The sequence below is a fragment of the Boleophthalmus pectinirostris genome, unplaced genomic scaffold (genome assembly GCF_026225935.1).
Source record: "Boleophthalmus pectinirostris isolate CB_2022bp ecotype Guang Dong unplaced genomic scaffold, ASM2622593v1 HiC_scaffold_13, whole genome shotgun sequence".
Taxonomy (NCBI): Eukaryota; Metazoa; Chordata; class Actinopteri; order Gobiiformes; family Gobiidae; genus Boleophthalmus; species Boleophthalmus pectinirostris.
This window is the reverse complement of record NW_026571036.1, coordinates 22,565,175-22,590,715: the sequence shown is the minus strand read 5'-3', so window position 1 is coordinate 22,590,715 and position 25,541 is coordinate 22,565,175. Positions and strand designations below refer to the sequence as shown.

At 36.4% G+C, this 25,541-nt stretch overlaps 2 protein-coding genes across 5 annotated transcripts in view; one reads left to right on the top strand and one right to left on the bottom strand.

Annotated features, from left to right (window-relative positions):
- elp3 (elongator acetyltransferase complex subunit 3) overlaps positions 1-21,378 on the bottom strand; it is a 30,995-nt gene extending 9,617 nt beyond the window's left edge. Inside the window, exons 1-9 of the mRNA XM_055149118.1 lie at positions 21,218-21,378; positions 20,351-20,450; positions 19,790-19,928; positions 19,627-19,697; positions 19,410-19,473; positions 19,219-19,287; positions 15,614-15,768; positions 10,959-11,120; positions 10,421-10,547 (exon numbers count right to left, since the gene is read on the bottom strand). Coding sequence (XP_055005093.1) covers positions 10,421-10,547; positions 10,959-11,120; positions 15,614-15,768; positions 19,219-19,287; positions 19,410-19,473; positions 19,627-19,697; positions 19,790-19,928; positions 20,351-20,450; positions 21,218-21,239 — 909 coding nt within the window. The 5' untranslated portion in view covers positions 21,240-21,378. The remainder of the gene's footprint in view (positions 1-10,420; positions 10,548-10,958; positions 11,121-15,613; positions 15,769-19,218; positions 19,288-19,409; positions 19,474-19,626; positions 19,698-19,789; positions 19,929-20,350; positions 20,451-21,217) is intronic.
- Positions 21,379-21,472: 94 nt separating this feature from the next.
- Positions 21,473-25,541, top strand: part of LOC110158640 (kinesin-like protein KIF13B) — a 46,041-nt gene continuing 41,972 nt past the window's right edge. For 3 of the 4 annotated variants that reach the window (XM_055149116.1, XM_020923190.2, XM_055149115.1), the window contains exons 1-5: positions 21,473-21,654; positions 21,726-21,963; positions 22,068-22,142; positions 22,364-22,448; positions 23,607-23,700. In XM_055149116.1, coding sequence (XP_055005091.1) covers positions 22,379-22,448; positions 23,607-23,700 — 164 coding nt within the window. In that variant the 5' untranslated portion in view covers positions 21,473-21,654; positions 21,726-21,963; positions 22,068-22,142; positions 22,364-22,378. The remainder of the gene's footprint in view (positions 21,655-21,725; positions 21,964-22,067; positions 22,143-22,363; positions 22,449-23,606; positions 23,701-25,541) is intronic. The other variant, XM_055149117.1, reaches the window with a different exon arrangement.

Below are 25,541 nucleotides of genomic sequence, written 5' to 3'. Positions count from 1 at the left end.
CCGGATTTCACATTTCTTACATTTTTTGATTATACTTTTATTCACATGGCTGCACATGAACAATAGATAACATACCAAATACATGGTTTTGCTTTTCCCATATACTGTGATACTGAAAGAAACCAGGAAAAATCCTAAAAATACAAAAAATTAAATATTAAAAATAATTTTCCTTTAGATTTTGACTTATTGTTCTGCTGGAAGACCATCAACCACCTGCTTGTCTCTATAGAGATGTTAGTGCTTTGTCTGGATTGCTCCATAGAACATGGATACAAGCTGTTGATGTTACAGGATGCTCCTGCCCATCATGAATAACCCCTAGTGCAGCACCATCACCGGACAGGAGAGCACCTTCTGTCCCTTGAACCTTGTTCCACATGGCATACATTCGTATAACGCATTGCTATGAATACAAGAGGATGGACTGGTATATTATGATGTTATTATGTTTCATTGTTGCTGCTGCTGAAATATGAATTTCTTTTGGGATCAATCAAGTATCTATCTATCTATTGATCTGGAGAGCCAACTCCGCTCCACAATAAGAATGTGCATTTTTCAAGGTATTGTTTAAAGTATAAGAAACATGTTAAATGGAATAAAGATAAATAAGGTAATGCCATACTGTAAAATTCTTGGGAAAGCAATAACATTTCATTTGATAGAAGCAAGTGACTTTCAAATGTGAAAATGCTACAAGTAAACACATTTAGACAGCCTATCTAAAATTTGCCAAAACTCCTGCTCTCCTGGCTCCTATAATCAAGCAACCATGTTTCTTATTTGTCAGCTCATGCAAGACAAAACAGATATTCACTAAACCTCTGCTTCAATATAATACTTCAATATGCCCCTTTATCACAGACTCTGGATCCTCTTTAGCCTTTTGTGGACGTGAAGAAGTCGTGCAATGCCTAGTTTAGCTCCTGGGGTGAGGATGATTTTTAAAGCCGTGCATATTTTCTGCCCTCCCTCACTAGAAAGAGGTCTGTCATGGAAGATTAGATATGATGAGGAGGAGCAAAGGGGTGCTATCTACTGGAAGTGTCAGAGCGATAAGAGGGAGAGAGGGAGAGAGAGCGTGAGAGAGGTATCGGGGAAGGGTCTGTGATTGGAAACCACAGCAGAGGGGAGATAGATGAAGTGACGAAGGGACTGTGAGGGCTCTGGGGGCACAAAGTTATGGCAAAGAAAAAGTAAATAATACAATGATGGAATATAAAAATAAAAAGCATTTGTATCATTACCATTTGCTGGATCTGTTAAGATAATATATATATATATATTGTTATGCATTATAGAACATAGACTATGCCATAATCTTGAATTTCTATTATAGGCTAAACTATAGATGCCAAGATTGATTAAGTTACTTTTTTTTTTTTTTTTTTAGTAGTAGTAGTATGTAACTTCCTGGAGGAAGTGAACTGCATGCTTCCATGGAAATAGAAAGTTAAAACCACAGTTTGGAACATTCTCCAGGGAGAGAGATAAGTTTTATGCCATACTTTGATAAATGATATTGCCAAAGAACAACATTTCTGTGGAAACAAGCAAGTAAAGATATTTTTGGGAAGATGCAAGCCCACTCAAGTAAGGTTTTTCTAGTAATAAACACCTCCATAATGAAAAAGGTAAAGTTTTCCATGCAATAACCACCCCCATAATGAAAAAAAAACAACACTTTAGTATGACTTTTACTTTAATTTATATTATGGATAAAAGTTACAATATCAAGTCTTTTGCCAGGGATGGAATGACAGGAAAGGGCATTACACTAAAATGTATTAGCTATATAAAATAGTCTGTGAATAAAACAAAATATTGTAGATAAAAGGAAGTTAGACAGGAACGAATGAGGGCGACGCCAAGGGTAAACAAACCAAATTGTGTGGACATGTTTAGACTCCCCAATTCAGGAGACACATTTACAACAGTCAGGAGGAATTTAACCTTGACAGTTTCCAGGCAGAATGTCTCTATTCTGAACAACTACCTCAGCTGCCTGACCAGACAGTTCCTTCTGCATTCTGTTTGAAGGGACTGGAACCGGACCAAAGAGCGTGAAAAAACTTCATCAAAACCTGAGACGGTCCAACCACAAGCACGTGTCTCTCAAATGCGGAAGACAACTCCTCTTGAAAATTCTAATAACATTCAGAACAATTCATTTTTAAGAATCCATGCAGCTTCTCAGTCCTTTATTTAATCCATCATATTTGTTTTGATGCAAACGGAGCATGCATCTCTCTGATTGGTTAATCCACCTGTCAATCACACCCTGAGAAATCAGGAAGACAGAAAGTTCCAGATTCACTCATCTTTGTAGTTTTGTCAAAGTGTGTGGTTCCAGCTGGTCAGGTAACATCTTCAGTGAAAACAATAGGTCATGAAGTAAAGAAAAGTCTGCTCATAAGTAAGGAAGGTGCATAAAGTTGCTTATACAGGGTGGTTGTTGCCTTAATTTGGCTGTTAATCAGTTTTTAATGTCTTTACTTTTTCTGTTTTTCTGTTCGGTTTTTGTCTTTTCTTTACTAGCCCTTTGGTCAATTTTGTTCTTATTGATGAAGCTTTTTAAACAAACTGGATTTGCTATTGCTAGCACACTATAGTAGATAGATTTTTTTGTAACTGGACAACACTACACTATACTACTGTGCTACTGACAGAAAACGTGTATGAACCTTAAATCAAGTAGCTAACATCCCTCCCCACTGGCATAACATTAGGCTTCCATTTCTGTTGAACAAAATTCAGCACAAATCTGTATAAATCACTACATTTGAAGCTTTACAAGACCTCAAAATAAAATTTGACTTTTTACTACTTAAGTACAATTTTAAATGGGTACTTTAATACTTTTAATTTAGTAGATTTTTTTTCATGGATTCTTTTACTTGAGTAATATTATATTTTTCCTCCAGTATATATACTTAAGTAACAAAAGTGAGAACTTCTTCCTCAAAATAGCATTAGCTGGCCAGAGAAAAGCTTGACGATATATTGTGGTTAAAAATACAAAGAGCCTAAAATCAGGGCCAACCTGCAGCAGCCTTCCATCTTAAAGACATTATTGAGCAGAGGCATTCAGACAAAGGTAATGAAACCATCCAATCAGAGACTGACATCCACAAGCCTAAATCCTGAGTGTAACAGTAAAGAAGGACAAAGAGTGCTGACAGGACAGAAAACAGGAAGGACATTTAGAGTAACAACTGAGTTAACATCCAATCTACTGTATTTATGTTTTATGTGGAGCTCTATGTAAACAAATGAGTAGAAAGTCAGCAAAATGTGTAAATAACAAAAAATTAAAAGGTCTTATAGTACGCAAAATCTTGTGAGCTTTAAGCCATATTAAAATGTTGCCACCTCCTCAAAAACATACCTGTTAGTTTAGTTCTTCCTGTAATATCAGATGACATCACAAGGTGGAACAGAGTGTTTTCAGCTTGAAAGAAGAACTCAGCCTAAATATGCAGGGTCTGTATGTTAAACTTGTGTGAATGAAACAAAACACAACTCCAAATATGTTTTTGAAGAGGAAACAATGTTATAACACTTCAGAAAATTGTATAATATGAGCCCTTTAACTACATTTGAGTGATGTACCAGTCTAAAAATGTTATGCAAGGATTTATGTGTATTATATTATATTGGTCATATAGGTAATGGACTATATTTTGTCCATATATTTTTAACTCTGGTCACCTCCATGAAGCAGTTTTAACATTTCTCACTTTTCAATTACTAAAACAGAATTAGAAAAGCTATTTAAAAACACTCCATATCCCTCACTAACTACACTATCTCTGAAAATAAAGTTAAATTCTTGCACTTAAATGGGCCACAGTCCGATCAGTTTGACTAAAGCCAATTTGCTGATAGTCGCATAACTTGGCCAGTGAAGCGAAGCCAGGACAAACACATTAAAAGTCCTTAATTGTTTATTGACTGACATTTCCATTCATGAATGTACTTACTTTATGCCTGAATGATGCAGTGGTCAAAGCAAAGCTGCCTCAGGGTCAGGGGTCTCCAACAAGAACTTTATTTAGAAAGTAGTTAAAAAGGTACCAATTCTGTTTAATTATAAATCTAACAAAGCTAATGACATCAGTATATTGATTCAAACTCCAGACTAAAACACAAAAATAGTCTGCAATACTATTAATCATATCCCCATTTTCAGCAATTTGACCATTTTGACAACACTTTTAGACTTCTAGACAATAATATTTCTCATATAAGCAATCTGTTTTTATCTGAAGTTGATCATAATTAGGTTACAGATATTGGGAAATTCATAATTTAACATAATACATTTTTTATGAGGTAGCTCAAGGGAAGCAGCCTTTAAAATCGTATCATTATTTAAAATGTCAAGGTGACTTCATGAAGCAATCATGTTTTCAGGAGCACATTTTTACCTGTCCTTGTTAATCTAAGGCATTTGAAAGGAATAGTCACTGGAACATATGATTATAACTAACTACATTTCACTGTACTGTACAATTTGACAACCATTCACAGACCCTAGGTCTAAACTTAAACCTCCAAATCTACACTTTATTAAACCAGTGTTAGACGGAGACTAGAGAAGGGCTATGACTCAACCAGACCTCAATAATATCTAACATGTGGACTCAACTAGAAGTAGACTCAAACTTTATTGATCCACAAGGGAAATTATTTGAACAAAGTAGCTCACACATCATAATAAATATAATAACAAAAAGCAAAATGTACATGGGTAGTAATACATTCAAACTAAATAACAAATAGCAAGAGAATGGTCAAATAATTATAAATTGTATATGTACATGTAAAATAAAATACAGAAATATAGTACAAATATATCTCAGTTATATAACAACAACTAAATACAACTAAACTCACAGTTGACAAAGCTGAAGACCAAAGCATGGTTACTGGGTTGAATAATCACAAATATTCAGAAAGTGTAGCTGAAATTCATCAAAGAATTCTCTATTTTACCACAAGAATGCAGAACCCACATCCTCTCAAACAAGTCTCAAGTAAATATTAAAAATGGAAGGTGAGACCTGGCTAACAAAAGTTAACATTTGCACTTTTAATTCTGCTTTGTTTGCCCTGTTTGCCTGACGAAGGCCTAGTGCCGAAACGTTGCACGGTTTGTCCTAATAAATTTCAGTTTGCAAGTAAGACGGTGTGCGGGATTTTTCTGTATGTTCTGGGGCTGCTCCCTCTCCTCCAACGCACCCGTCTCTAGTAGTTGATGTGCGAGGCTCTCATTCTCTCAATTCTGCTTTGTTGACACCTAACAATCTTTTTCTATGCCATTTTTGTTCAAATATATATTTATTCTTATTAAAGTTAAGTTCTCTGATGACTCAAGTCACGACAAACTTCAATATAAATCACCCGCTGTCATTTCTTCAAACAGTCAAGGCCTCCTCTCCACCCAGTCTCCTAATTACTACTATTTTAATTCTTTTGATTGGATTTATCAGCAGAAAAACAGACTGAAACAACTCAAAAACTGTGCACAGTTTCACACTGAGCGCTCATTTACATCCAACGGTCATGTTTGTCTCGTGGTATGATTCTGCATAATTATCAAATTCATGTTTTCAATCAGGGCCCACTGTTAAGACACATCTGCTATTCGCTAAGACATGCCTCACAGCTGAGCGATATTCTCTTTTGTCTATTGCTATTTTCAGATGCCACTGTGGAATTTATGAAGCTGCACTTGTTGCTACACCGCTGTGAAATGGGGAGTAGAGATGAACTGGAATCAATCAGTTATAAGGAGGTGGGTACATTGCTATACTAAAGATACATTCACATTTTTCATAAAGGACCCATAATACACTGTCTTTTGATCTATGTTATAATGTTGAGTCCTCATCACAAACATATCTGGAGTTATGTTTTGTTTCATTTTAACACATTTAACACAGAGACCCTGCATACGTAGGCTCAAACAGAAAACACTCTGTTCCACCTTGGGATTCATGTGGCGGTATAGGAAGTGCTCCACTGTGTTTTTAAACTCCAAACACCTTCAACAGAATAATATGGATAATGTCAGCCCTGGATTTGCCAGTCTTTACTGAACAAAAGGTAAATTGGAGCTGTTAACATGAAAACTACCACCACATGACATCACAAGGTGAAACAAAACACAGCTCTATGCAAGTGTTTCAGGAGTTTACAACAATATAACATGGCTTAAACCTCACAGGAGTCAGTTTTGAGTAATATAGGACCTATAAACTGTAACATAAATTTCAGCACAAAGATCTTAAATCTTAAAAAGTGCATTATGTAACCTTCCTAGTGGAGGGTCTACTAGCTCCTTATCTCAATGGATCTGTTATAATTTTGCTCCACACAATAGCATTAAACATGGCAAAACATGGCATGGCAGGGGACATGATCAGGCCAAGTTATAGATCACATCTGTGGAGGGGTGACCCTGCTCGAAGAAATAATGCAAGGTATTTCTGAATAGTAAAAACACCAGTAATATAATAAATGAATGACAAGTTTAATGATATACTATTATTCCCCTCCCCACCACAGCCATACCTGATTTTTGTTCCCCAAGTATTTGAGCTAAATTCATCTAGCCCAGACTTGGGCATTATACAGTTCCTGGGCCACACATGGCCCTTTGGTTGACACTGACCAGACTGTTTAAGCTCATCTAGAATTACAAACTACACATTTTATACATTTTACATCATGCATGGACTAAAGCTGCATTGCTTTTATATTAGAGGTGTTTTTTAGTGACATTTTTTGTAAAGCAACCTCACTTTTTAATTGCTCTTACCAGTCTTACCAGCTTGTCAAAACAATCCTATTCACTGCTTTTTTGTATAAAGAAATACAATTAATATTATGCAGAACTAAGCTAAGCATTTTGGCTCAGCCCTCCACAATTTTTTCTGTTTCTCATGTGGCCCCTTGGAAAAAATTATTGTGTTGGTTGTGAAACACGATTATAAACTCATGAGATATAAATGCAATCATTTAGTTTTGATTTTCACATTTTAAAAAGTTAAAATCAGGTAGGAGTGAATTATACAGCAGGTCTGACCAAAATATCTAAAAATAAATCAGATAAAGTACAAGCTTTCAACAGTACTAATTGAATACTCTCCCAATCTCTTTAACAGGATGCTTTGAGCGGGACTTTCCGAGAATAATGACTAAAAAAATGTAAAGATGGAAGACTTGGCTTGGATTTATGCATGAAGGCAGGCGTCCCATGAGCCTTTGTGTGATGAATTATACAAACATACAAGCGATACAGGGAGTTTCTGGAGACGCAAGTTCAAACGCGTTGCCAGCAGTTGTCGTCACCATCAGCATAAGGTTTAAATATATTCTTTAAAAAATAAAACATGCAGCAGCTCTAGTATAAAGTTTTAAACAAGCTAAAATGACTGGGACACTTTTCTCAAAGTTGGTGACAAACTGAACAGAAGGGACTATGACTTGCTACTTGAAACTAGTTTGTAATACTATAAAAATGTGAATGAATCAAGTCAATACTTTTAAAAACTAGATATGTCTTGTAGTATACAGTATGGCATTTTTAATGATGCCATGAAGAACGAGAGGACATGAGCTAGGGCTGGGAATCATCAAATCAAAACATTTATACCAAAAAAAAAAAAAAAAAAAAACTCAGAATATCAACATTACGACATGTCACCATTTTAGCACATTTTAACATAAAAAAACGTAACGTAGCTGTACTCATAAAATCATTTCCATTCACAATACAGTAACTTATTCATACAGGCAAGGTGCAGTGTCTTGTCCAGTGACACCACAGAATACAGTCATCATAGCAGCAGGATTGGACCATGACACTTAAAGGTCCTATATTGCGCAAAACTGACTCTTGTGAGCTTAAGTCATGTTATAATGTTGTTACCTCTTGAAAAAAAAAAAAGTATCTGGAGTTTTGTTGTGCGTGTTTTGTCTTCTGTTTGAGAAAAGAACTCAGCCTAAATATGCAGGGTTTGTGTGTTAAATGTGTGATTGAAAAACACAACTACTGGTATGTTTGTGGTGAGGAAAGAACAGTATAACAAATCAGAAAATAGCATAATATGGTCCTTTTAAGAATTTGTGGGTCTCCGGTGTATGTCTTACTTATCCACAAATAAGTTTATTTCTGAACGCTGTGGGATACCAATCACCCTTGATAAATAGTACTGTTGCATGTTCAACAATATAGAAACATAAAAACAAAAAGTGAGGCAATTTTGAGGCTCTATGACAAACTTTGAGGTCAAGTTATTGACTTGAAGAACAGCAAAACATAAGAGCAGGACAGTCACAACCAGGAAATTACACCTTGGCTCTACAGAGAGAGGAACATTTTGCTCTTATGATACAGTCTCAGCTGCAATGCTTCTACCACTAAAGGGGCACTGTATATGTCTTTAGGTGGGGGTCCAAAACTTTCTTTTCTCTGGAGATGTTGTGATTTTGCCTGCAATTTTCTACAGAATTGTACAAAACTTGGCAATTTCCATGGAGACAAGCAGATGCCAATCAAACCAAGTATTATTTAGATAAAAACACACCTGAGATTGAATAAAGGCAAAACAAATAAGCGTATATAATATTTACAGATATTCTGGGCAAAGCCATACATATGAGCACCCCCTACACTCCCCAAAGACCCCCTATCAGAAAACTCAAATATTGTATTGTGCTGTACAATTATTATATAGTCAATTATTATATAGTCTGAAATCTCAAGATCATAAATGACCACTATTGGCCAAATAAGGATTTAAAATGTTTTTCATAATTCACAGTATTTTCATAGGCTGAACATCAGAAATGGTAACCACAGAACAGCACCCACCCAGAAAGCAGGGCATGATCAGTACATAGCTGAAATATTAGCCAGTTGTATGGTACATTTTATGCATTTGAGAAATATGGATACTAGATGTAAATTGACAGGAAAAGAAAGAGACATTTAAATACTAAGAGCCAGTACAAAAAATAGAAAACAGCTTATGTTTGTTACATTATACCTGGAAGCCACAAATTGGTATACACCCTCAAAATGTGCTGACTCCATTTGCCTGCCTTGTTTTATAACTGTAACAAACCTATGTTACAGTTATAAAATGCAATAGAAACACTTAGAATAACTCTATACTCTGACTGGTGGTGATGGGCAATATGTGGCCAAATTCAACACAACCGATTTCAATTTCCACTTTTGCCACATTCCTTTCCTCATCTGTCAAAATGTCCGACTGGTGGGACGGCTGTCAGAAAACGGTTGTGACACATGTTGGAGTTGCTCTGCAGAAGAAAGCACTCTCTCCGACACAGAGCTCGCGTCACTGATTCACTGAACGCGCTGCACTTGTGATGAATGAGGCATGCACCGAAAGTTTTACAAAGTTTCACACAAATAGAAAAGTTTCAGAATCTCATTTACTTTTTGTCATGGAAAACAATAAAGGTGCACTATGCAACTTTTTTGATGTAGGCTATGGAGACGTTATTCCCTTGCTTATAATGTTCCACAGTACTAATATTAAATGTATATTTATTTCATTTATTTTATTAAAAGGTGATTTTATTGCTGTAAATATTCTGTATTTGCATTATTTCTTGCCTCTGCACAGATCTTACCAGTCAATTTGCCAGGATTTGTCAAGTGATTGTCTCCATGGAGAGAGATGTGTTTAATGCCATAATGTGGAACTTCTTGGCAATGTCATAACATCTCCGTGTAGACAAAGCAGGTGGTGGACCATCCACCACAGAAAAGCCGCACCTTTAACTTATACATGTGTTAAAAGGTCAAATCAGATTGCAGATGCAAAAGGTACTTCATTATGTCTTATATCATTATGCCATGTCTTTTTTATGGTAAAACTCAAACACAGTTTTCCCATTTCTCTGGACACTGGCAAAACATTTTTGCATTTGAATCAAAACTGTCGCTTCACTTATTCACTAAAGAACCCTTTTTGCAGATCAACTAAGTACAAGCACTCGTGCATAGAAATTATGGGGTATTAGTTTCCCACTCAAACTGCAACGTGAGATTTCATTTTCAGTGTGATTGTTACTAACCAGAAGATTTCTATTACAATTATCACAGACATTTGCTTCCTTTTGCACTCAATCATCAAACCTCATCTTAGATGAAAATCAGAGAACTTTTAGTTCATTCTTTTGGTGACAGCATTTTCAGAATGTTAGATGCACCAAAACTAATTATTTTGAAACACACCCTTAGATGCATATTGTTAAATGGTATATGTAATAAAATAATTATAATTCTAAGTTTAATTCCAATTTATTTAATTCCAATGTATTTATTCTAATGAACTCATATGAATTAATTATATGTATAAATCAAATGACTTACAATAAACTGCTCAATATCCCGTTCCATCCCCACATTGGGCAGGTCAGGCATCATGTGGGCCACCACTTTGAATCCAGCATCTTTGGCCAAATGGAAGGACTCACACACGGCCTTCACTGTATGACCTCTGAGGAGACACACAAACAACTCTTGAATAAAGGGTCTGGTGCTTGCTGGTGCACACTTTAATAAAAGTGGTTTCTTTCTTTGATTCTTATGGTACTTGAATAGATGATCTTTAAACCACCTACTCAAGGGTTGTATTTCAAATGATTCTTGCAGTTGTTCATAATCCCGCATTGTAATGGATTTGAGCTGTGAATGCTCAGAAAATTCATTTTTACCTACCCCCTATCTCCACCCATAAGTCTGTACATACTTGTGATTGTTAAAAATATATATAGACTCCATGTTATACACATTAATTAAAAACGTCACACTGCCATTTCTTCTCATACATAAAACCATGTAAATGAAACAATGAAAATGTAAAACAATTGTTAATTTCTCTCTGGTTACTGCAGTCTTCGTCACTGACCTGTTTGTGTCTCTGGCCACATCCTCGTACACGCTCTGCACCCCGATTTCCAGCCGTGTGCAGCCATAGCTCAACATGTCGCTTAAATGTCGCTTCAGACAGTAGTCAGGACGCGTCTCTATGGTGATCCCCACGCATTTAGTATTACTGCGCTCTGAATACCTGAAAGAAAAATTTAAAAAAATTAAAATAAATCAAACTATTTACAAACACGTTATAATGTTGTTACCTCATCAAAAACTTACCCAGAGTTGTGTTTTGTTTCATTGAGTATAATCCTTTATTATTAGTCTGTCTACATCTCCAAAGCTCAAAATACTCTTTTCCACTTTGTGATGTCATGTAGTGGTAGTTTTCAAGCTAACAGCTTCCTTTTACCTTTTGTTAAGGAGTAATTGGCAATTCCAGGGCTGAAATTCCCAAAAATAATTCTAGTGAAGGTGTATGGAATTTAAATACAGCATTTCCTGTATTACCACATGACATCACAAGGTGGAACAGAGTGTTTTCCATTTGAGAGAAGAACTCAGCCTAAATATGCAGGGTGTGTTAAACATGTGAATGACACAAAATAAAATTCCAGGTATGTTTTTGATGAGGAAACAACATAACAGATAAGAAAATAGCATAATATGGGCCCTTTAAATGGAAGCAGGCATGAGGAGTGCTATTTTGATGTGTGAAATGTTTTTGGAAAAAAGTAAAAAATGATTAAAAGGTGCAGTGCATAACTTTGTTGTCTCCAAGGACATATTATTGGCTTACATGGAATGTACCGGCCTGCATGTAGTATACAGTAATGCCCTGTGTTTCTGCTCTTAGTTTATGTCTTCGTGAAGGCAAACTGCCAGTCAACCATTCATTCTAATATTTCTTGTTAAATGAGGATAGAGAAAGTACAAGCAAGGATTGTTAAAAAAAAAAAAAAGAAATCATGTGAAAATTTGAAATACATTAAAAAGTAATATTACTCAGGTAGAAGTAGCAAGTATGGCAATTTAAAATGTTCCTCACTTGCATCTCATTGCTATCCAGTTCAGTTTCTTATAATGGATTTTTAAAAACATAATATCGCATTTTTAATTTGGCTAGGAGGTCCAACATGAGCGAGACAGATCATTTAACAATATCCATTTAGAAGCTGTGAGTTTGAACAGTTCATTATGCAAACACTAACCTCACATTAAGGATACACTAATGCAATGTAAAGCAGAAAAACAATGCTGGTCATGTATAATGGAATGTTAATGGATATTTGAAGTGACGAAGAGTGAAGTTATAAGTCTATTTAAGTCTAAAATCATCTTATATGATCTATTATGACAAAAGGTGGTATGGAATACGTGTAACAATATACAGGTAAATGTCAATCAAATATGAACTTCAACAAGCCAATGCCTGGAATTTTCCAATCATAGGAGATTAATAGGAGGCACTTCCAGTTCCAAGTTACAGGTCAGATCTGGGCTGAGGTATGCCCATTAAAGTAAGAATACAGGTTTTTCTAAGGATTTTTGAGCAATTAAAACACTTGTAATGAGATGCAAGATTAAATATGTTTACTGTAGGACATTCCAGAAAAAAGTAAAAACAGTGACAGACCCTCCACCAGAAAGGTTAGGTGACAGACAGTTATCAAACCTATATGATTGATTAATCTGACTGTGAGCAGGGTTACCTCTACACTGATCTGACCTCTAACTTAAAAGGTTTAATACCAGACTGTGAAGCATTCCAGACAGCAATAATAACCCCATGGAGAAAAACATTCGAAGGACCCTCCACCAGAAAAGTTATACAAGCCACATTTAAAATACAGTTGCCACAGCCCAAAGTCCTACATAAATTTAAACGACAAGAAACAGAGACAGTCTTATCGATTACTTCCACTATATAACATTTTGAAAGATGTCACTTTTCTGTGTAGATTATAAACAAGACAAGCAGAGGGACTGGAAAAGTGTTATTACTTCCTTCCTTGCAATATTTTAAGGACTTGATGATGAATGGAAAGAGTAAACGAAGCTTACCAAGAGTCCACCCATACAATAAGAAATGCATTATCTTGTCATGTACCATAGCGTCACAATGGAGCTAAAAATGAACCATGTGTAAAGAACAGGTGCTCCTTTAAAAGCATTTGTGATTGAAATCTAGAGACGTCATCTTATACTTCATTACATCCACTCTGTCTTGCTGTCTTGACCACTAGCTCCCCCATATTCCCTCTGCCTCTTCTGCTGGCTATAAATGTCCGTCTTTTTACAGTCTGCTGGTTGATTTATACCAATTACAGTGGTTTATGCTTCACGGAGGATGCTCAGATTGTATGAAATGAATCAATAAAAAGTCTATTATCTGGAAGCGATTATCCGGGGGCGTCTTGCTGGGCTTATCAGAATGCTAGCAAGGTTTGAGCAGATGTGAGATTCATAGTTTTGGCTTTAGTTGCGTTTCTATCTTACATTTACAAGTAGTTTTATCTCCCCATATTTTGTACCAATATAAAGTTGTCTTCAAATATGTCTTCGTTTTCCATCCATTTGTTTTATACTGATTCAAAGATAGCGAGGATTTCAAGTTAATCTTTAAAAAAAATTATACTTTTAAATACATCAAAATGGAAATAGAATAAGTAGAGGACTATGGGACTCTAGATATCCCAGGGCTATTTCTATAAAATGTATTTTATTAAAGTTTACTTGTTTCAGAAAGAAAGAAATGGGAAAAGAGAGCGTAGAGACATTCAGCAAACCCAAAGCACTGAGGTGCCAACAACTACATATGTACATCATCTTAAACCACTACACCAGAAGCGAGCATGCATGTTTTGATTACTGATGTTTTATACCAGAAAGTGAAAAGAATTGTGTTTCTTGTACTGTATTTTAGGGCTTGAGAATTTACTTTGCCTGTTGTTCAAGATATGCTTAGCTTTTATGACAAATTTTGCCGCTCTACTGAATACAAATGAACCTCCAGCCTGTGTAGCACCTTGCATGGCCTGTGCTGATAGGAGCAGAGGGCAAAGCTACACAAACCATGAGTAATTCACAAAGCAACATTCTTATCAGACTTCGTAGGATAAACAAACAACTTCAGCTCCACAGAAAAAGCCATTATTTGGTCCAATCACCTGTACGAACCCATCAGCAACAGCCACTCTTGACTTTGAATTTCTCTGAAAAGTTGCTCTGATAGTAAAAACCGTGTCCATTTTTGTTTAGAAGCGGCTGAAGCGAGGGAGAAAGAAATCAATGGTGGTAATTGAGGCAGATCTTTTGGAACGACCTCTGCCTATTTTCTCTGAGGGTCTTTACGGGGCAATTTCAAAGCTTTATCTGTGAATATGATGACACTAACTTGGCTTCCTTTGGAAAATAAGCAGGGAATGCCTCATAACACAATCTAGTTGGAGCATTCTACATGCAGTAAGTATTTAAGGTTATCTATGCAAGTGGTTCAGGTCACAATGATGACCTCAGACTTTTTTACACTTTAGATTTTCAATTTAAGGTGCACTGTGCAACTTTTCTGGAGAAGGGCACGTCACCAGCTTCTCTCTATGAAGATGTTGACTGGAATGTTCCACAGCATGGCATTACCTGTATTTATCTTTATGGAGACAGCAGGTAACTCCATAGGGCCAAGTTAGATGTCAGACCTGTGGAGAGGCAAGTGCACTCACAATACGAATGCAAGTCAACAAAAACCCACTTTATTGAGCAAATGCAAGATGGATACATTTAATACCATACTGGGACATTCCAGACAAAGCAACAACATCTCCATGGCCACAAGCAGGTGGCGGAACCTCCACCAGAAATGTTACACACTGCACCTTTAATATATATGAACAATTTTTATCCCTGTTTGAGTTTAGTTCAGGATTTGTAGACAAATATTTAGTCCTGTTTTATTAAATTATTCCTGTGGGAACTGAGGTGCAATAAACAATATTCTGAATGTAAAACTTGACAATAAAACACTATTAAACATAATTTACTACTAACTTTACTTTTCTCTCACTTGGCCACAATATATGATTACTTCTGAATACATGACAGGATTCATAATATTACACAAACAAGGTATATTAAGACTGGTACAAGAGCTCCCTCTGGTGTAGATGTATGAAATAAATCTAATTAACTATGCACTGTCATTATAAAGGGCTCCCTTAAATCTTTAGTACATGTTAAAAGGTCAGACTAATAATGTTATAAAGTTATTGAGAAGGTAAGAGTGTAATTGAGCAAAACATTGTGTTTTACCAATAAAAACAGCAACACAGGAATATTTCTCCTCATAGTAAGTTGATCTATCAAAACTTGACATGGTGACAGACAATTATCAAGAATGTATGTTTGATTAAAGGTCCTATAATTACACAAAACTGACTCAGCTTTAAGCTTTAAGCCATGTTTTAATGTTGTTACCTCCTCAAAAAGTTGTGTTAAGTGTCATTCACACATTTGAATAATTGTTTATTATTATTCTGTCTACATCTCCAAAGCTCAAAATACTCTGTTCCATGAAGTGGTAGTTTTTGAGTTAACAACTACCTTTTACCTTTTGTGCAGTAGAGATCGGCAATTCCAGGGCTGAAATTATCCAAATGATTCTAGTGAAGGTGTATGGAGATTAAAACTGACCTGACGGCCTCTGCCACATTGTTGGAGGTGTGTCCAGAGAGAGCGTCGTGGAGGTTCCTGATGAAGTAGTCCCTGTACTCCTCAGCCAGAGCCATGAAGGTCCCGCCCATGACTATGAACTCCACTTTGTCCACACTGTGTCCCAACTGCTTCAACTGCAGATTTTTAAAAAGTTTATTATTATTATTAGTAGAGCCCGACCGATATATCGGCCAATATGGGCACCCGGAGAAATATCGGCTATCGGCCGATATTTCACGTGGGCATGTTATACCTCGTTATAAAGCTTAGACTCTCTACATTATGTTCATTTAATCCAATTTACAGACAGATAAATGTCCTAATATGTGGCTCCGCATCAGTATTTATCTGCGGTGTAATTTGTCTGTGTCCGTACTGTCCCTGAACACACCACCAGAGTGACGTCACTTCACTCGCGTGTGTTTGTTTGTTTACACGCGCATCGCCGTGCGCAACGCTGAGATTATATTCTTTTTCGGACAATCGGTTTGAGTCTGGATTAAAAGGACATTTATTAGTGCAGACTTGTGATGTGAGGAGGAGCCTGTGTGAGCGGTGAGTGTTGGAAATACATCGACTTTGAAGCTAGTTTAGGTTTTGTTAGTGGTTAGCTGCTGTAGCTCCCACACATAAACAGGCTGTTTTCTATTGGTCTATTGTAAAGTGACTACATTGGCCGTATATTTGTTACTGGACCTGCATTGATATGTAAATGAGCTGTGAATAGACTTGTGAATGATCCACATTTATGCATATAATTAACTACCGCGGTGCGCAGCATTTACGGCTAAAGGCTAATAGCGATAGTTTACTAGCTAGGAGTTATGGGTCGGTCGCGATCGAAGCAACGGGAGCATGCTTCTTATTGGGAGCCGTGTTTTCTCTTTTTCTCACTTTTTCTCTTCATGCCGCATGTAGACCCGTAGTTTGACAGAAGCAGCGTCTGAAAACGAAACTTTCAGAAATCTGCGTGTGCATAGGATACAAAAAAAGTGCATATTTGGCTGCAGTTCAGCATAAAATGAATAAACCAGGACAAATCTTGGGCTCCAGTACAGGAGAGAGATAGAAACCGAGTCCCTACACTCAGTCCTGGTTCAGTTCTGGTTTAGTCCTGCTTGCAACAAAACAATGTCAAGAGTCGCTTGGGAGCCGAAAGAGCCAGCTGCTTTAGTGAGCCGAGCCAAAAGAGCCGGTTCTCCAAAAAAAAAACTTAAATACCCATCACTAGTAGCTAGAATGTGATGCAAAAATGCGATTAGGCGATTATCTACTGTATGTAAATATGATGTAAAGAGTCAAAATAACAATAAATATTGCCTAAATAAACCCAATTTAGAATCCACTAGAGCCAAACCTAAGTTTTTTAATTAATTCAAGATTTACAGTGAATTTTTACATCACTAAATATATCGGTGATTTTATCGGCTATCGGCAGCTCCAACTCCCATTATATCGGTTTCATATCGGCCACAACAAAATCCATATCGGTCGGGCTCTAATTATTAGTATTAATCACCTGTGTTCAGCAAGTAACTAACTGTAGCGATTCTAAAATGGTTGAAAGCCAATGACTTGCATAAAATAACATGCCTCTTGAGGAAGTTAAAAGAAAGTTCAAATTTTTTAAAATATAATTTAGAGACTGTTTTAATTCAAATTTGTTAAGCTCTTATTTTTTTTATTTACTTTACTCTGGGTTTTTATATTGGTCTGGAATAAGCTTTTGTTTTGTTTTGTGGGAATTTTATTTTGACTATTATATTACCATCATTGCAGATTGAATATCTATTTTGCTATCTGAAAAAAGCGCAAAGGTAGACTGACAAAACCTAAACTAAAATGACCAAATAATAAAAAGACCAGGGCAAATAAGCGGGTATAAGAATTAGAGCCCGACCGATATGGATTTTGTTGTGGCCGATATGAAACCGATATAATGTGAGTTGAAGCTGCCGATAGCCGATATAATCGCCGATATATTTAGTGATGTAAAAATTCACTGTAAATCTTGAATTAATTAAAAAACTTAGGTTTGGCTCTAGTGGATTCTAAATTGGGTTTATTTAGGCAACATTTATTGTTATTTTGACTCTTTACATCATATTTACATACAGTAGATTGGCCTAATCGCATTTTTGCATCACATTCTAGCTACTAGTGATGGGTATTTAAGTTTTTTTTTTGGAGAACCGGCTCTTTTGGCTCGGCTCACTAAAGCAGCTGGCTCTTTCGGCTCCCAAGCGACTCTTGACATTGTTTTGTTGCAAGCAGGACTAAACCAGAACTGAACCAGGACTGAGTGTCGGGACTCGGTTTCTATCTTTCTTCTTCACTCGAGCCCAAGATTAGTCCTGGTTTATTCATTTTATGTTGAACTGCAGCCAAATATGCACTTTTTTTTTATCCTGTGCACATGCAGATTTCTGAAAGTTTCGTTTTCAGCCGCTGCTGCTGTCAAACTACGGGTCTACATGCGGCTTGAAGAGAAAAAGTGAGAAAAAGAGAAAACACGGCTCCCAATAAGAAACATGCTCCGGTTGTTCACTTCAAAGAGCCGGATCTAAGAGCCGCTTCGATCGCGACCGACCCATAACTCCTAGCTAGTAAACTATCGCTATTAGCCTTTAGCCGTAAAAACACGCGCACCGCGGTAATTAAATATATGTATAAATGTGAATCATTCACACGTCTATTCACAGCTCATTTACATATCAATGCTGGTCCAGTAGTAAATATACGGCCAATATAATCACTTTACAATAGACCAATAGAAAACAGCCTGTTTATGTGCGGGAGCTACAGCAGCTAATCGCTAACAAAACCTAAACTAGCTTCAAAGTCGATGTATTTCCAACACTCACCGCTCACACAGGCTCCTCCTCACATCACAAGTCTGCACTAATAAATGTCCTTTTAATCCAGACTCAAACCGATTGTCCGAAAAAGAATATAATCTCAGCGTTGCGCACGGCTGTGGGTGTAAACAAACACACGCGAGTGAAGTGACATCACTCTGGTGGTGTGTTCAGGGACAGTACGGACACAGACACAGACAAATTACACCGTAGATAAATACTGATGCGGAGCCACATATTAGGACATTTATCTGTCTGTAAATTGGATTAAATGAACAGAATGTAGAGAGTCTAAGCTTTATAACGAGGTATAACATGCCCACGTGAAATATCGGCCCATATCAGCAAGCATATCGGCCGATAGCCGATATGTCTCCAGGTGCCCATATTGGCTGATAATATCGGCCAGCTGATATATCGGTCGGGCTCTAATAAGAATCATCCATCTTCACAGAATATGAGCCCCGGTGTTAATGAATCTGTTTGCTCTGCTGCATTAGACTAATGTGGGCATAAATTTAAATAGTGATATAATTGGGGTCAGGTCTGGTCAGCCATTACTGTCGGGTGCTAAATATATTATTGATGTTCATGATTTCTTGATTTAGTCAATTAGAGTTTATGGTTCAAAGATGGTCTTTAGCAGTGGGAATCAGAAAATGGGCTGCATAAATTAGACAAAATCTCTCAATTTCAGTACCTTACAAATGTGACTGTAATTTATACCTGTTCCACTCGATGTCTTGTCTGGAGGTAGGGGTCATATCGGGCTCTGATGGCTCTCATAGATGTCGGCTTTAGTAAAAAAAAAAAAAAAGTATGTACATGTATATAATTGACAGAATGTTGAGGTACACTCAATGCATTTCCTATTCTTAACAACTCAAACATTTTAATTGTGTAAATCCTCACTTTACCTCATAGCCAGTGTATGACTGCGTGGAATACTCAAAGTCTGAGTCTGGGCCCCCAGGACAGTAACTGCAAACAAAATATGCAATTAAAAATGATAAATGTGTTGGTATATAATATATAAACTGAAATCATTTTTTATATTATGTGATTAGAACAACAAAACAAGCAATTTAAGGTTTCTAAATCATTAAAAAAAGAACAAAATAAAAAAAAACCTACACACAAATGTTTCCGGTGAAGTTGATGTGAGGACATCTGTGTGGTTTACACATCACAGCAACAACAGCAATCTGAAATTAACAATTTGTACATGTTAAGTTAAACACAAACATATTTTCTGTGCAGTAAGTCAGTACCAAGCCTTCCTTTAAGTACTGCATACCCCACTAGCAGTGCGGATGGGTTTAGCCTTCAGTTTGGGCACCAGAGCTCGGCGGTACTGAGGTGGAACAGCGGCTATGATATCCACCAGACGGGGCTGATTCTCCAGACCATACTTAGCCGATGTTTTGGTCTTCACTCTGGTAACAAAAAACAACAACAGATGTGGAGTTAATAGCTAAATATACCATTTTGAAGATATATAATTCTTAAAGGGCTACAATGGGATGTGTATGTCCTTTTTACAACTGGTCTAACACAAGGGGAAAAAAATTTTCACGAGAGTGTAGAAAATTTGTGATCTAGAACGACCAGTCCATAGGTCAGTCATTAATTCACATTTAATTCATTTTAGTAATGGTAGTTGTCATTTCTAAAACTAAAATTATTAAAAACACACACACACCTAAAAAGATATTATAAATTCTAATACAAAAAAATACATATATACAGATCCCCACCCCCCATCTGAGACTTCCACATTCTAGAACATGTATATAATCACCAGTAAACTGGGTCATGGTGTTAATAGCGGCTCTAACGACATGAGGAAATGACCCACTTGTTGAGGTTGATGTCTCTCCCCTCTTCGTGAGCCTCCACCAGCTGCTTGATGACGTCTGCAATGGTCATCATCATCAGCTCCGCTCGGCTAGCATCGTCTGGAAACACATTAGGACATAATGAGACAAGACTACTCAAAGGGAACACGTCAGTTCACTTTGTAATGGTTAAAAGAGGACAACAAATGCCTTGAATAGCTCCTGGCTTGTTTTAGGCACTTTTAAATTATCTTGAGCTAAAGCTTTTTTTTTTTGTTCTTTAAAAACTGAATTTCAAAATCTATTTCAATATTTATGTCCTGAACAAGATACAAACAAAAAACCTTTATTACTCTTGAAATAACTTCTGGTTATGATAAAAATTTAATTAATCCCTACAATACAATGAAATTTGAAATGAAATGAAAGACTATAAATGCATTAATTTTAACTAACTAACTAACTAACTAACTAACTAACTAACTAATTAAAAGTGTTTATTTTTCTGCGTTTCTATTTAACTAAAACTATGAATGTCAGATTTGAGAGAAGTTTGTTCAATGCAATATTAGTAAGTAATGTGATAACTGATTTAGGATTGTGGAAATATGAGCAGAGGTGTGCCTAATAATTTAACACATAAAGCAACTTCGCGCATTTAACATGATATTGTGTAATTACAGAAGGATATGTTCTTGTTTTCTCTTTTCCTTATGTAACACCGTATCCTGTGCAAATCTATAAAAACAGCACTGTTCTCTTCATTAGAAGGTATTTTATAACCTCAATTCCACAATGATACAAGTTAGCTTTAGCATGAGGCTAATCTAACCCAGTGTTGAATTTGGGGAGTTTTAAACAGTTAAAACGTTTTGTCATAGACTTACTTTTCTTCTTTGGCTTCCCCATGTCTTTACGCTGACAACAAAACAAACTCAAATACAAGAAACTTCTGTCGGAGGCACCAACATTAGTTAATTAAGCCGAGAGTGCTGTCAAAAGAAGTAAACAACCCCACGTTGCAGCATCCAAATGCGGCTTTGTCGTATGAAAGTTAGAGATGTCGTAAAATGACGTAAATATGAGTGCCGTTGGTTCTTTTTGAGTGTTTTATGATAAAATTAACAGCATATACTGTGTAATTGTATACACAAATATAAATGTTAACACGTGCGTATTTTATCCATCAGAATTATTTTTATGTTATATATTTTGTCAGGAAAATACTTTTTTTGTACACTCTCCAGTCTGCATTTTGACTCAGTTCCCTAGTCAAATTAGACTGTAAAATGAAACTCAACCCGACCTTTCTAGAAGAGGATTAGTAAGTATTAAGTATAAGTATCCTTAAGTTGGAAACGTTTAATAATTCAAGTGTTATTTTATTTCCTGGAGAGTATTCCTGTTGGCTCCTTTAGTGGCAGTGCCCGTGACTCCTCCACGCTGGGGCGCCACAGTCCCTCTATCCACCGGCTCCTGTGTGCGGCAAACAGGAGGCAACTTGGAAGCACTTGGCTAAATCTCAGGCAAATCCCTTTAGCCGCGTCTTGATATGGCTTCTTCTTGGTGACTGATCTCTGCTTTCAGGAAATGCAACAGGTGGAGGATCCGTGTGAATGAACCGTGGACTATGGTGAGTGTTTTGACATATCCACAAGAACTATAATCAATACAACAACCACGAAGCTTCTTATTTGAGTTTCTAAAATGTTCTTCGTGTTTTGTTTTTGTTTACAGCGCTTGTTAGCGTAAGCTAGCTTCTGTTCCTACTGCTGGAGAAGGACAGATACATTTTAGCGATTACTTCACACGGTTTGTTCACTTTAATAACTTGTCAATATAACTGTTTTATAAGCTCAAGTATGCCCTCATTGCTGGGAAAAATAGTCTGTCCGTAATTTATAGCACGAGTTGTGACTTGGTACGGTTATTTATAGTCGCATTGTCACGCATCAACGTCGTGGTAGCTTATAAAGAGTCCATGAACAAGTGCAATGTGGGTTACTGAGAATATGTTACTGTATTTTCCACAGAGGTCAGGTGTAAACATGGATGACAACAGTATGAGCGACTCCAATGTGAAGGTGGCGGTCCGTGTACGCCCAATGAACAGGAGAGGTGAGTGTGACAGCCATATGACAGAGCTATAGTCAATCATTACAATAAGGAATGTACACTGTGCATATTTGCCCTTTTCTGTGGGAATCAACAAGTAGATAATTTTTACATCTACAAATTACTCTGATTATTTAGGCCTTAATGCAAGGGTTAAAGTAGCCTCCTGGAATAGTCATCAAATAAAACTAAGCGAACAAAGAAGTATAGTGAAGTTAAGAATAAGGGTCTAACTTCAATCAACACAACCTATCCAAGTTAAAAGTCCTTGAACATACCACTGAAGTAGTGCAAATATAGTAGTTAGGTCTGTCCTAGGCCATATTTGCATGTGAGTAGAGTAGTAAAAGCTGTTCCTAAGTTTGTTTATTAGTTGTAGTATTGGAAGTTGAAATATTTTTACTCAAGTACATATAAAACAGTACTATTCTTAGAAGTCCAGTTTATACATATGAACTCCTGGCTACCATTACAAGCCATTTTTGTGCAATCATTTGGTTCTGTAAGACATGATAACTGCTTATCTATGACTATGCGAAATGCAGCAACTTCACTGAAAAAAATCTGACTTTGCATGTTAAACTATCTCCTGCTTTACTCCACAGGAAGAGCAAATTGTGTATCTGTTTTGTAACAGTGTTGAGGATATTATGTTTGCATAGGTTGGTACTGCTGAATCATCAGTGATAACACACCTTCCTGACTCTACATGTTTGATTGTTTGGCGTTCTGCTCGTGCGCATAGTTTATTTAATGAAAATGAGCACATGGAAAGTTATTGTGGCTAGTGGTCTTTATGCATGCTACAACACACTGTAAAGCTGTAATGTTTAAGTTACTGTTTCTGCATTTAAAGGATGTGAAACTTAATGCAAAGTCAATGTCACAACTAAAATCAAACAGATTACTAATGTTAACCAAATTGTCAATGACTTTTCTTCATGAACCAGGGTCCTACACCCAGTCTTTGAACATTTTTTTATTAGTTAAAATGATCTTATAATTATCTCTTCCACATCTAGAGGGAACCCTTAACTTCCACATTTCCCATGATTGTAAATTTGGTAATAATTAATGATAAAACATTTGGTCTTGCGTCTTTGCTGTATTCTGGAGTACCTAAACCATATTTACTATTTATATATATTTGTTTTTGCACAGAAAAAGACCTGAACACAAAATGTGTGGTGGAGATGGAGGGAAATCAGACTATTTTGCATCCAGCCATCACCAATACAAACAAAGGCGATCCTCGGTGAGTACAATTTGATCCTGTTCACTCAAATCCAACACTACATATTAACCATCTGGATTTATATACAAACACTGAACCTGAACTGCTTAAATGAATGCCCTAAACTAAACAAGACCTAACCCTCTGTTGTGAAATATTTACACAATATTACATTAACTGTAGTTTATCAGTTGCCATTAAAAAGTAGGAGTTTTTTTCTTAAAATGTGTGTAAGAGATATAGAATAAATGATTATATTTGTAATCGGCCTGTAGGTCTGTATAGATATGGTTATGTTGGAGTTTCTTATCTAAATATGACTGAATGTACATATGGACTTTTTCACACACATTGTTCTGAATGGGCCCTTGAGGTGTCTGACCTTGTTCATGATTTTCTAGGTCAGTACTTTGGTGTTTCACTGCGTGTACTTTACAGTTCAGTGCACCTGAAATTAACCATAGCTCTGTGTTATAACTTATATTTGATTGTATATATGTATGTATGTATATAAATATAACTATATATATATATTTTATTTTATTTATTTGTTTATTTATTTATTTGTATTTGTTTACTAGAAAGACATTGTTGACATAGTAGTAAATAATAGCCATATTGCATAATGTGCATATTCCTATTACAGAGATACTTAAGTCTCTACAGAGTTTGTACAGAGCTGAACCAGTCTGTCAGTAGTAGCCCCGCCCTCCTCCTCCACTCTGCTCCATTCCTGTCTTTACAAAGGGAGTGTCTGTTCCACATGAGACCTGCTCAGGTATTCATCCAAGGAAGGAATCACTACTTTTTTATTTACAGAGGGAGAGGTTTGAGGTACTGTATAAGAACAAATGACAATGTAAAAAAAGTCCTCAAGATGGTTACTCACAACAAAATATATTAAGTCTCTCTTTATGGTAAACACATTTCATAATCAAACCTTCAGCCAAGACTGAAGACTGACTGTCTTGCCCAAGGACACAGTAGCATTAAGGCCTATCACAATTATTACTATGTTGACTTATGATTCAAAAAATGACAATAACGTTCGGGGGTCGGTATATATCATATGTACTTTTCATTGTATTAGAAGCAGTTTTCTTGTTTTCTGTAGTACATTAACAAACTAGAATTAACATATCTTTACTTTGCCTCTTTATAAATATCAGTATGTTGTATATTGTGTATCTTTGCACTGTCTATTACATCTCTTGATCTTTGGGTTTAAATGTATCATTATCGTTTATTGTTGTCACTATATTTCATGAAGCAATATATCATACTTCAAAATGTGTAACTGAACTACTTTTTATGGCAGTTTGATGTAGCTGTACATAGCTTGCTACTAAGGTCAACGTTTTTTTTACCACTCGGCTAGTTCAATTCTTGTGTAATCATCCATACATTTCATTGTTGTGACAGTGTAGTTTTCTTGTGCACCAGGCTGTAGGTAGATGGATGCTGGAAGCCGCCTCCTCTTCTCAGGTTTCTGTATCTGATAAGTGCACCCTTGGGCCAGCCCCTGTTCATGATGGGAGTGAATGAAATACAGTCTTTGTATCATAGAGTTTGATAGTTCTTTGTTTTGCTTATATCTCTGGTTCCTCTGTCTCAACTTGCTTTACTGAGGTATTCCTCCCCTTGGGCGGTCATCTGAACAGGTTCAACAGGATCAATCTGACTGCCTGGTTTAGGAAGTGAGGAAGCTGGCTATGCAAATGAAACAGGTGGAGGAATTTAGAGGTCCTCAAACTGAAATTTTTACTTGTGACTTTATACATGGAAGTCCCTGTATTGATTTTTTTTTTACCCATTTATTTGAGCAAAAATGGTCTTGCCCCAATACAGATGTATTGTATAAG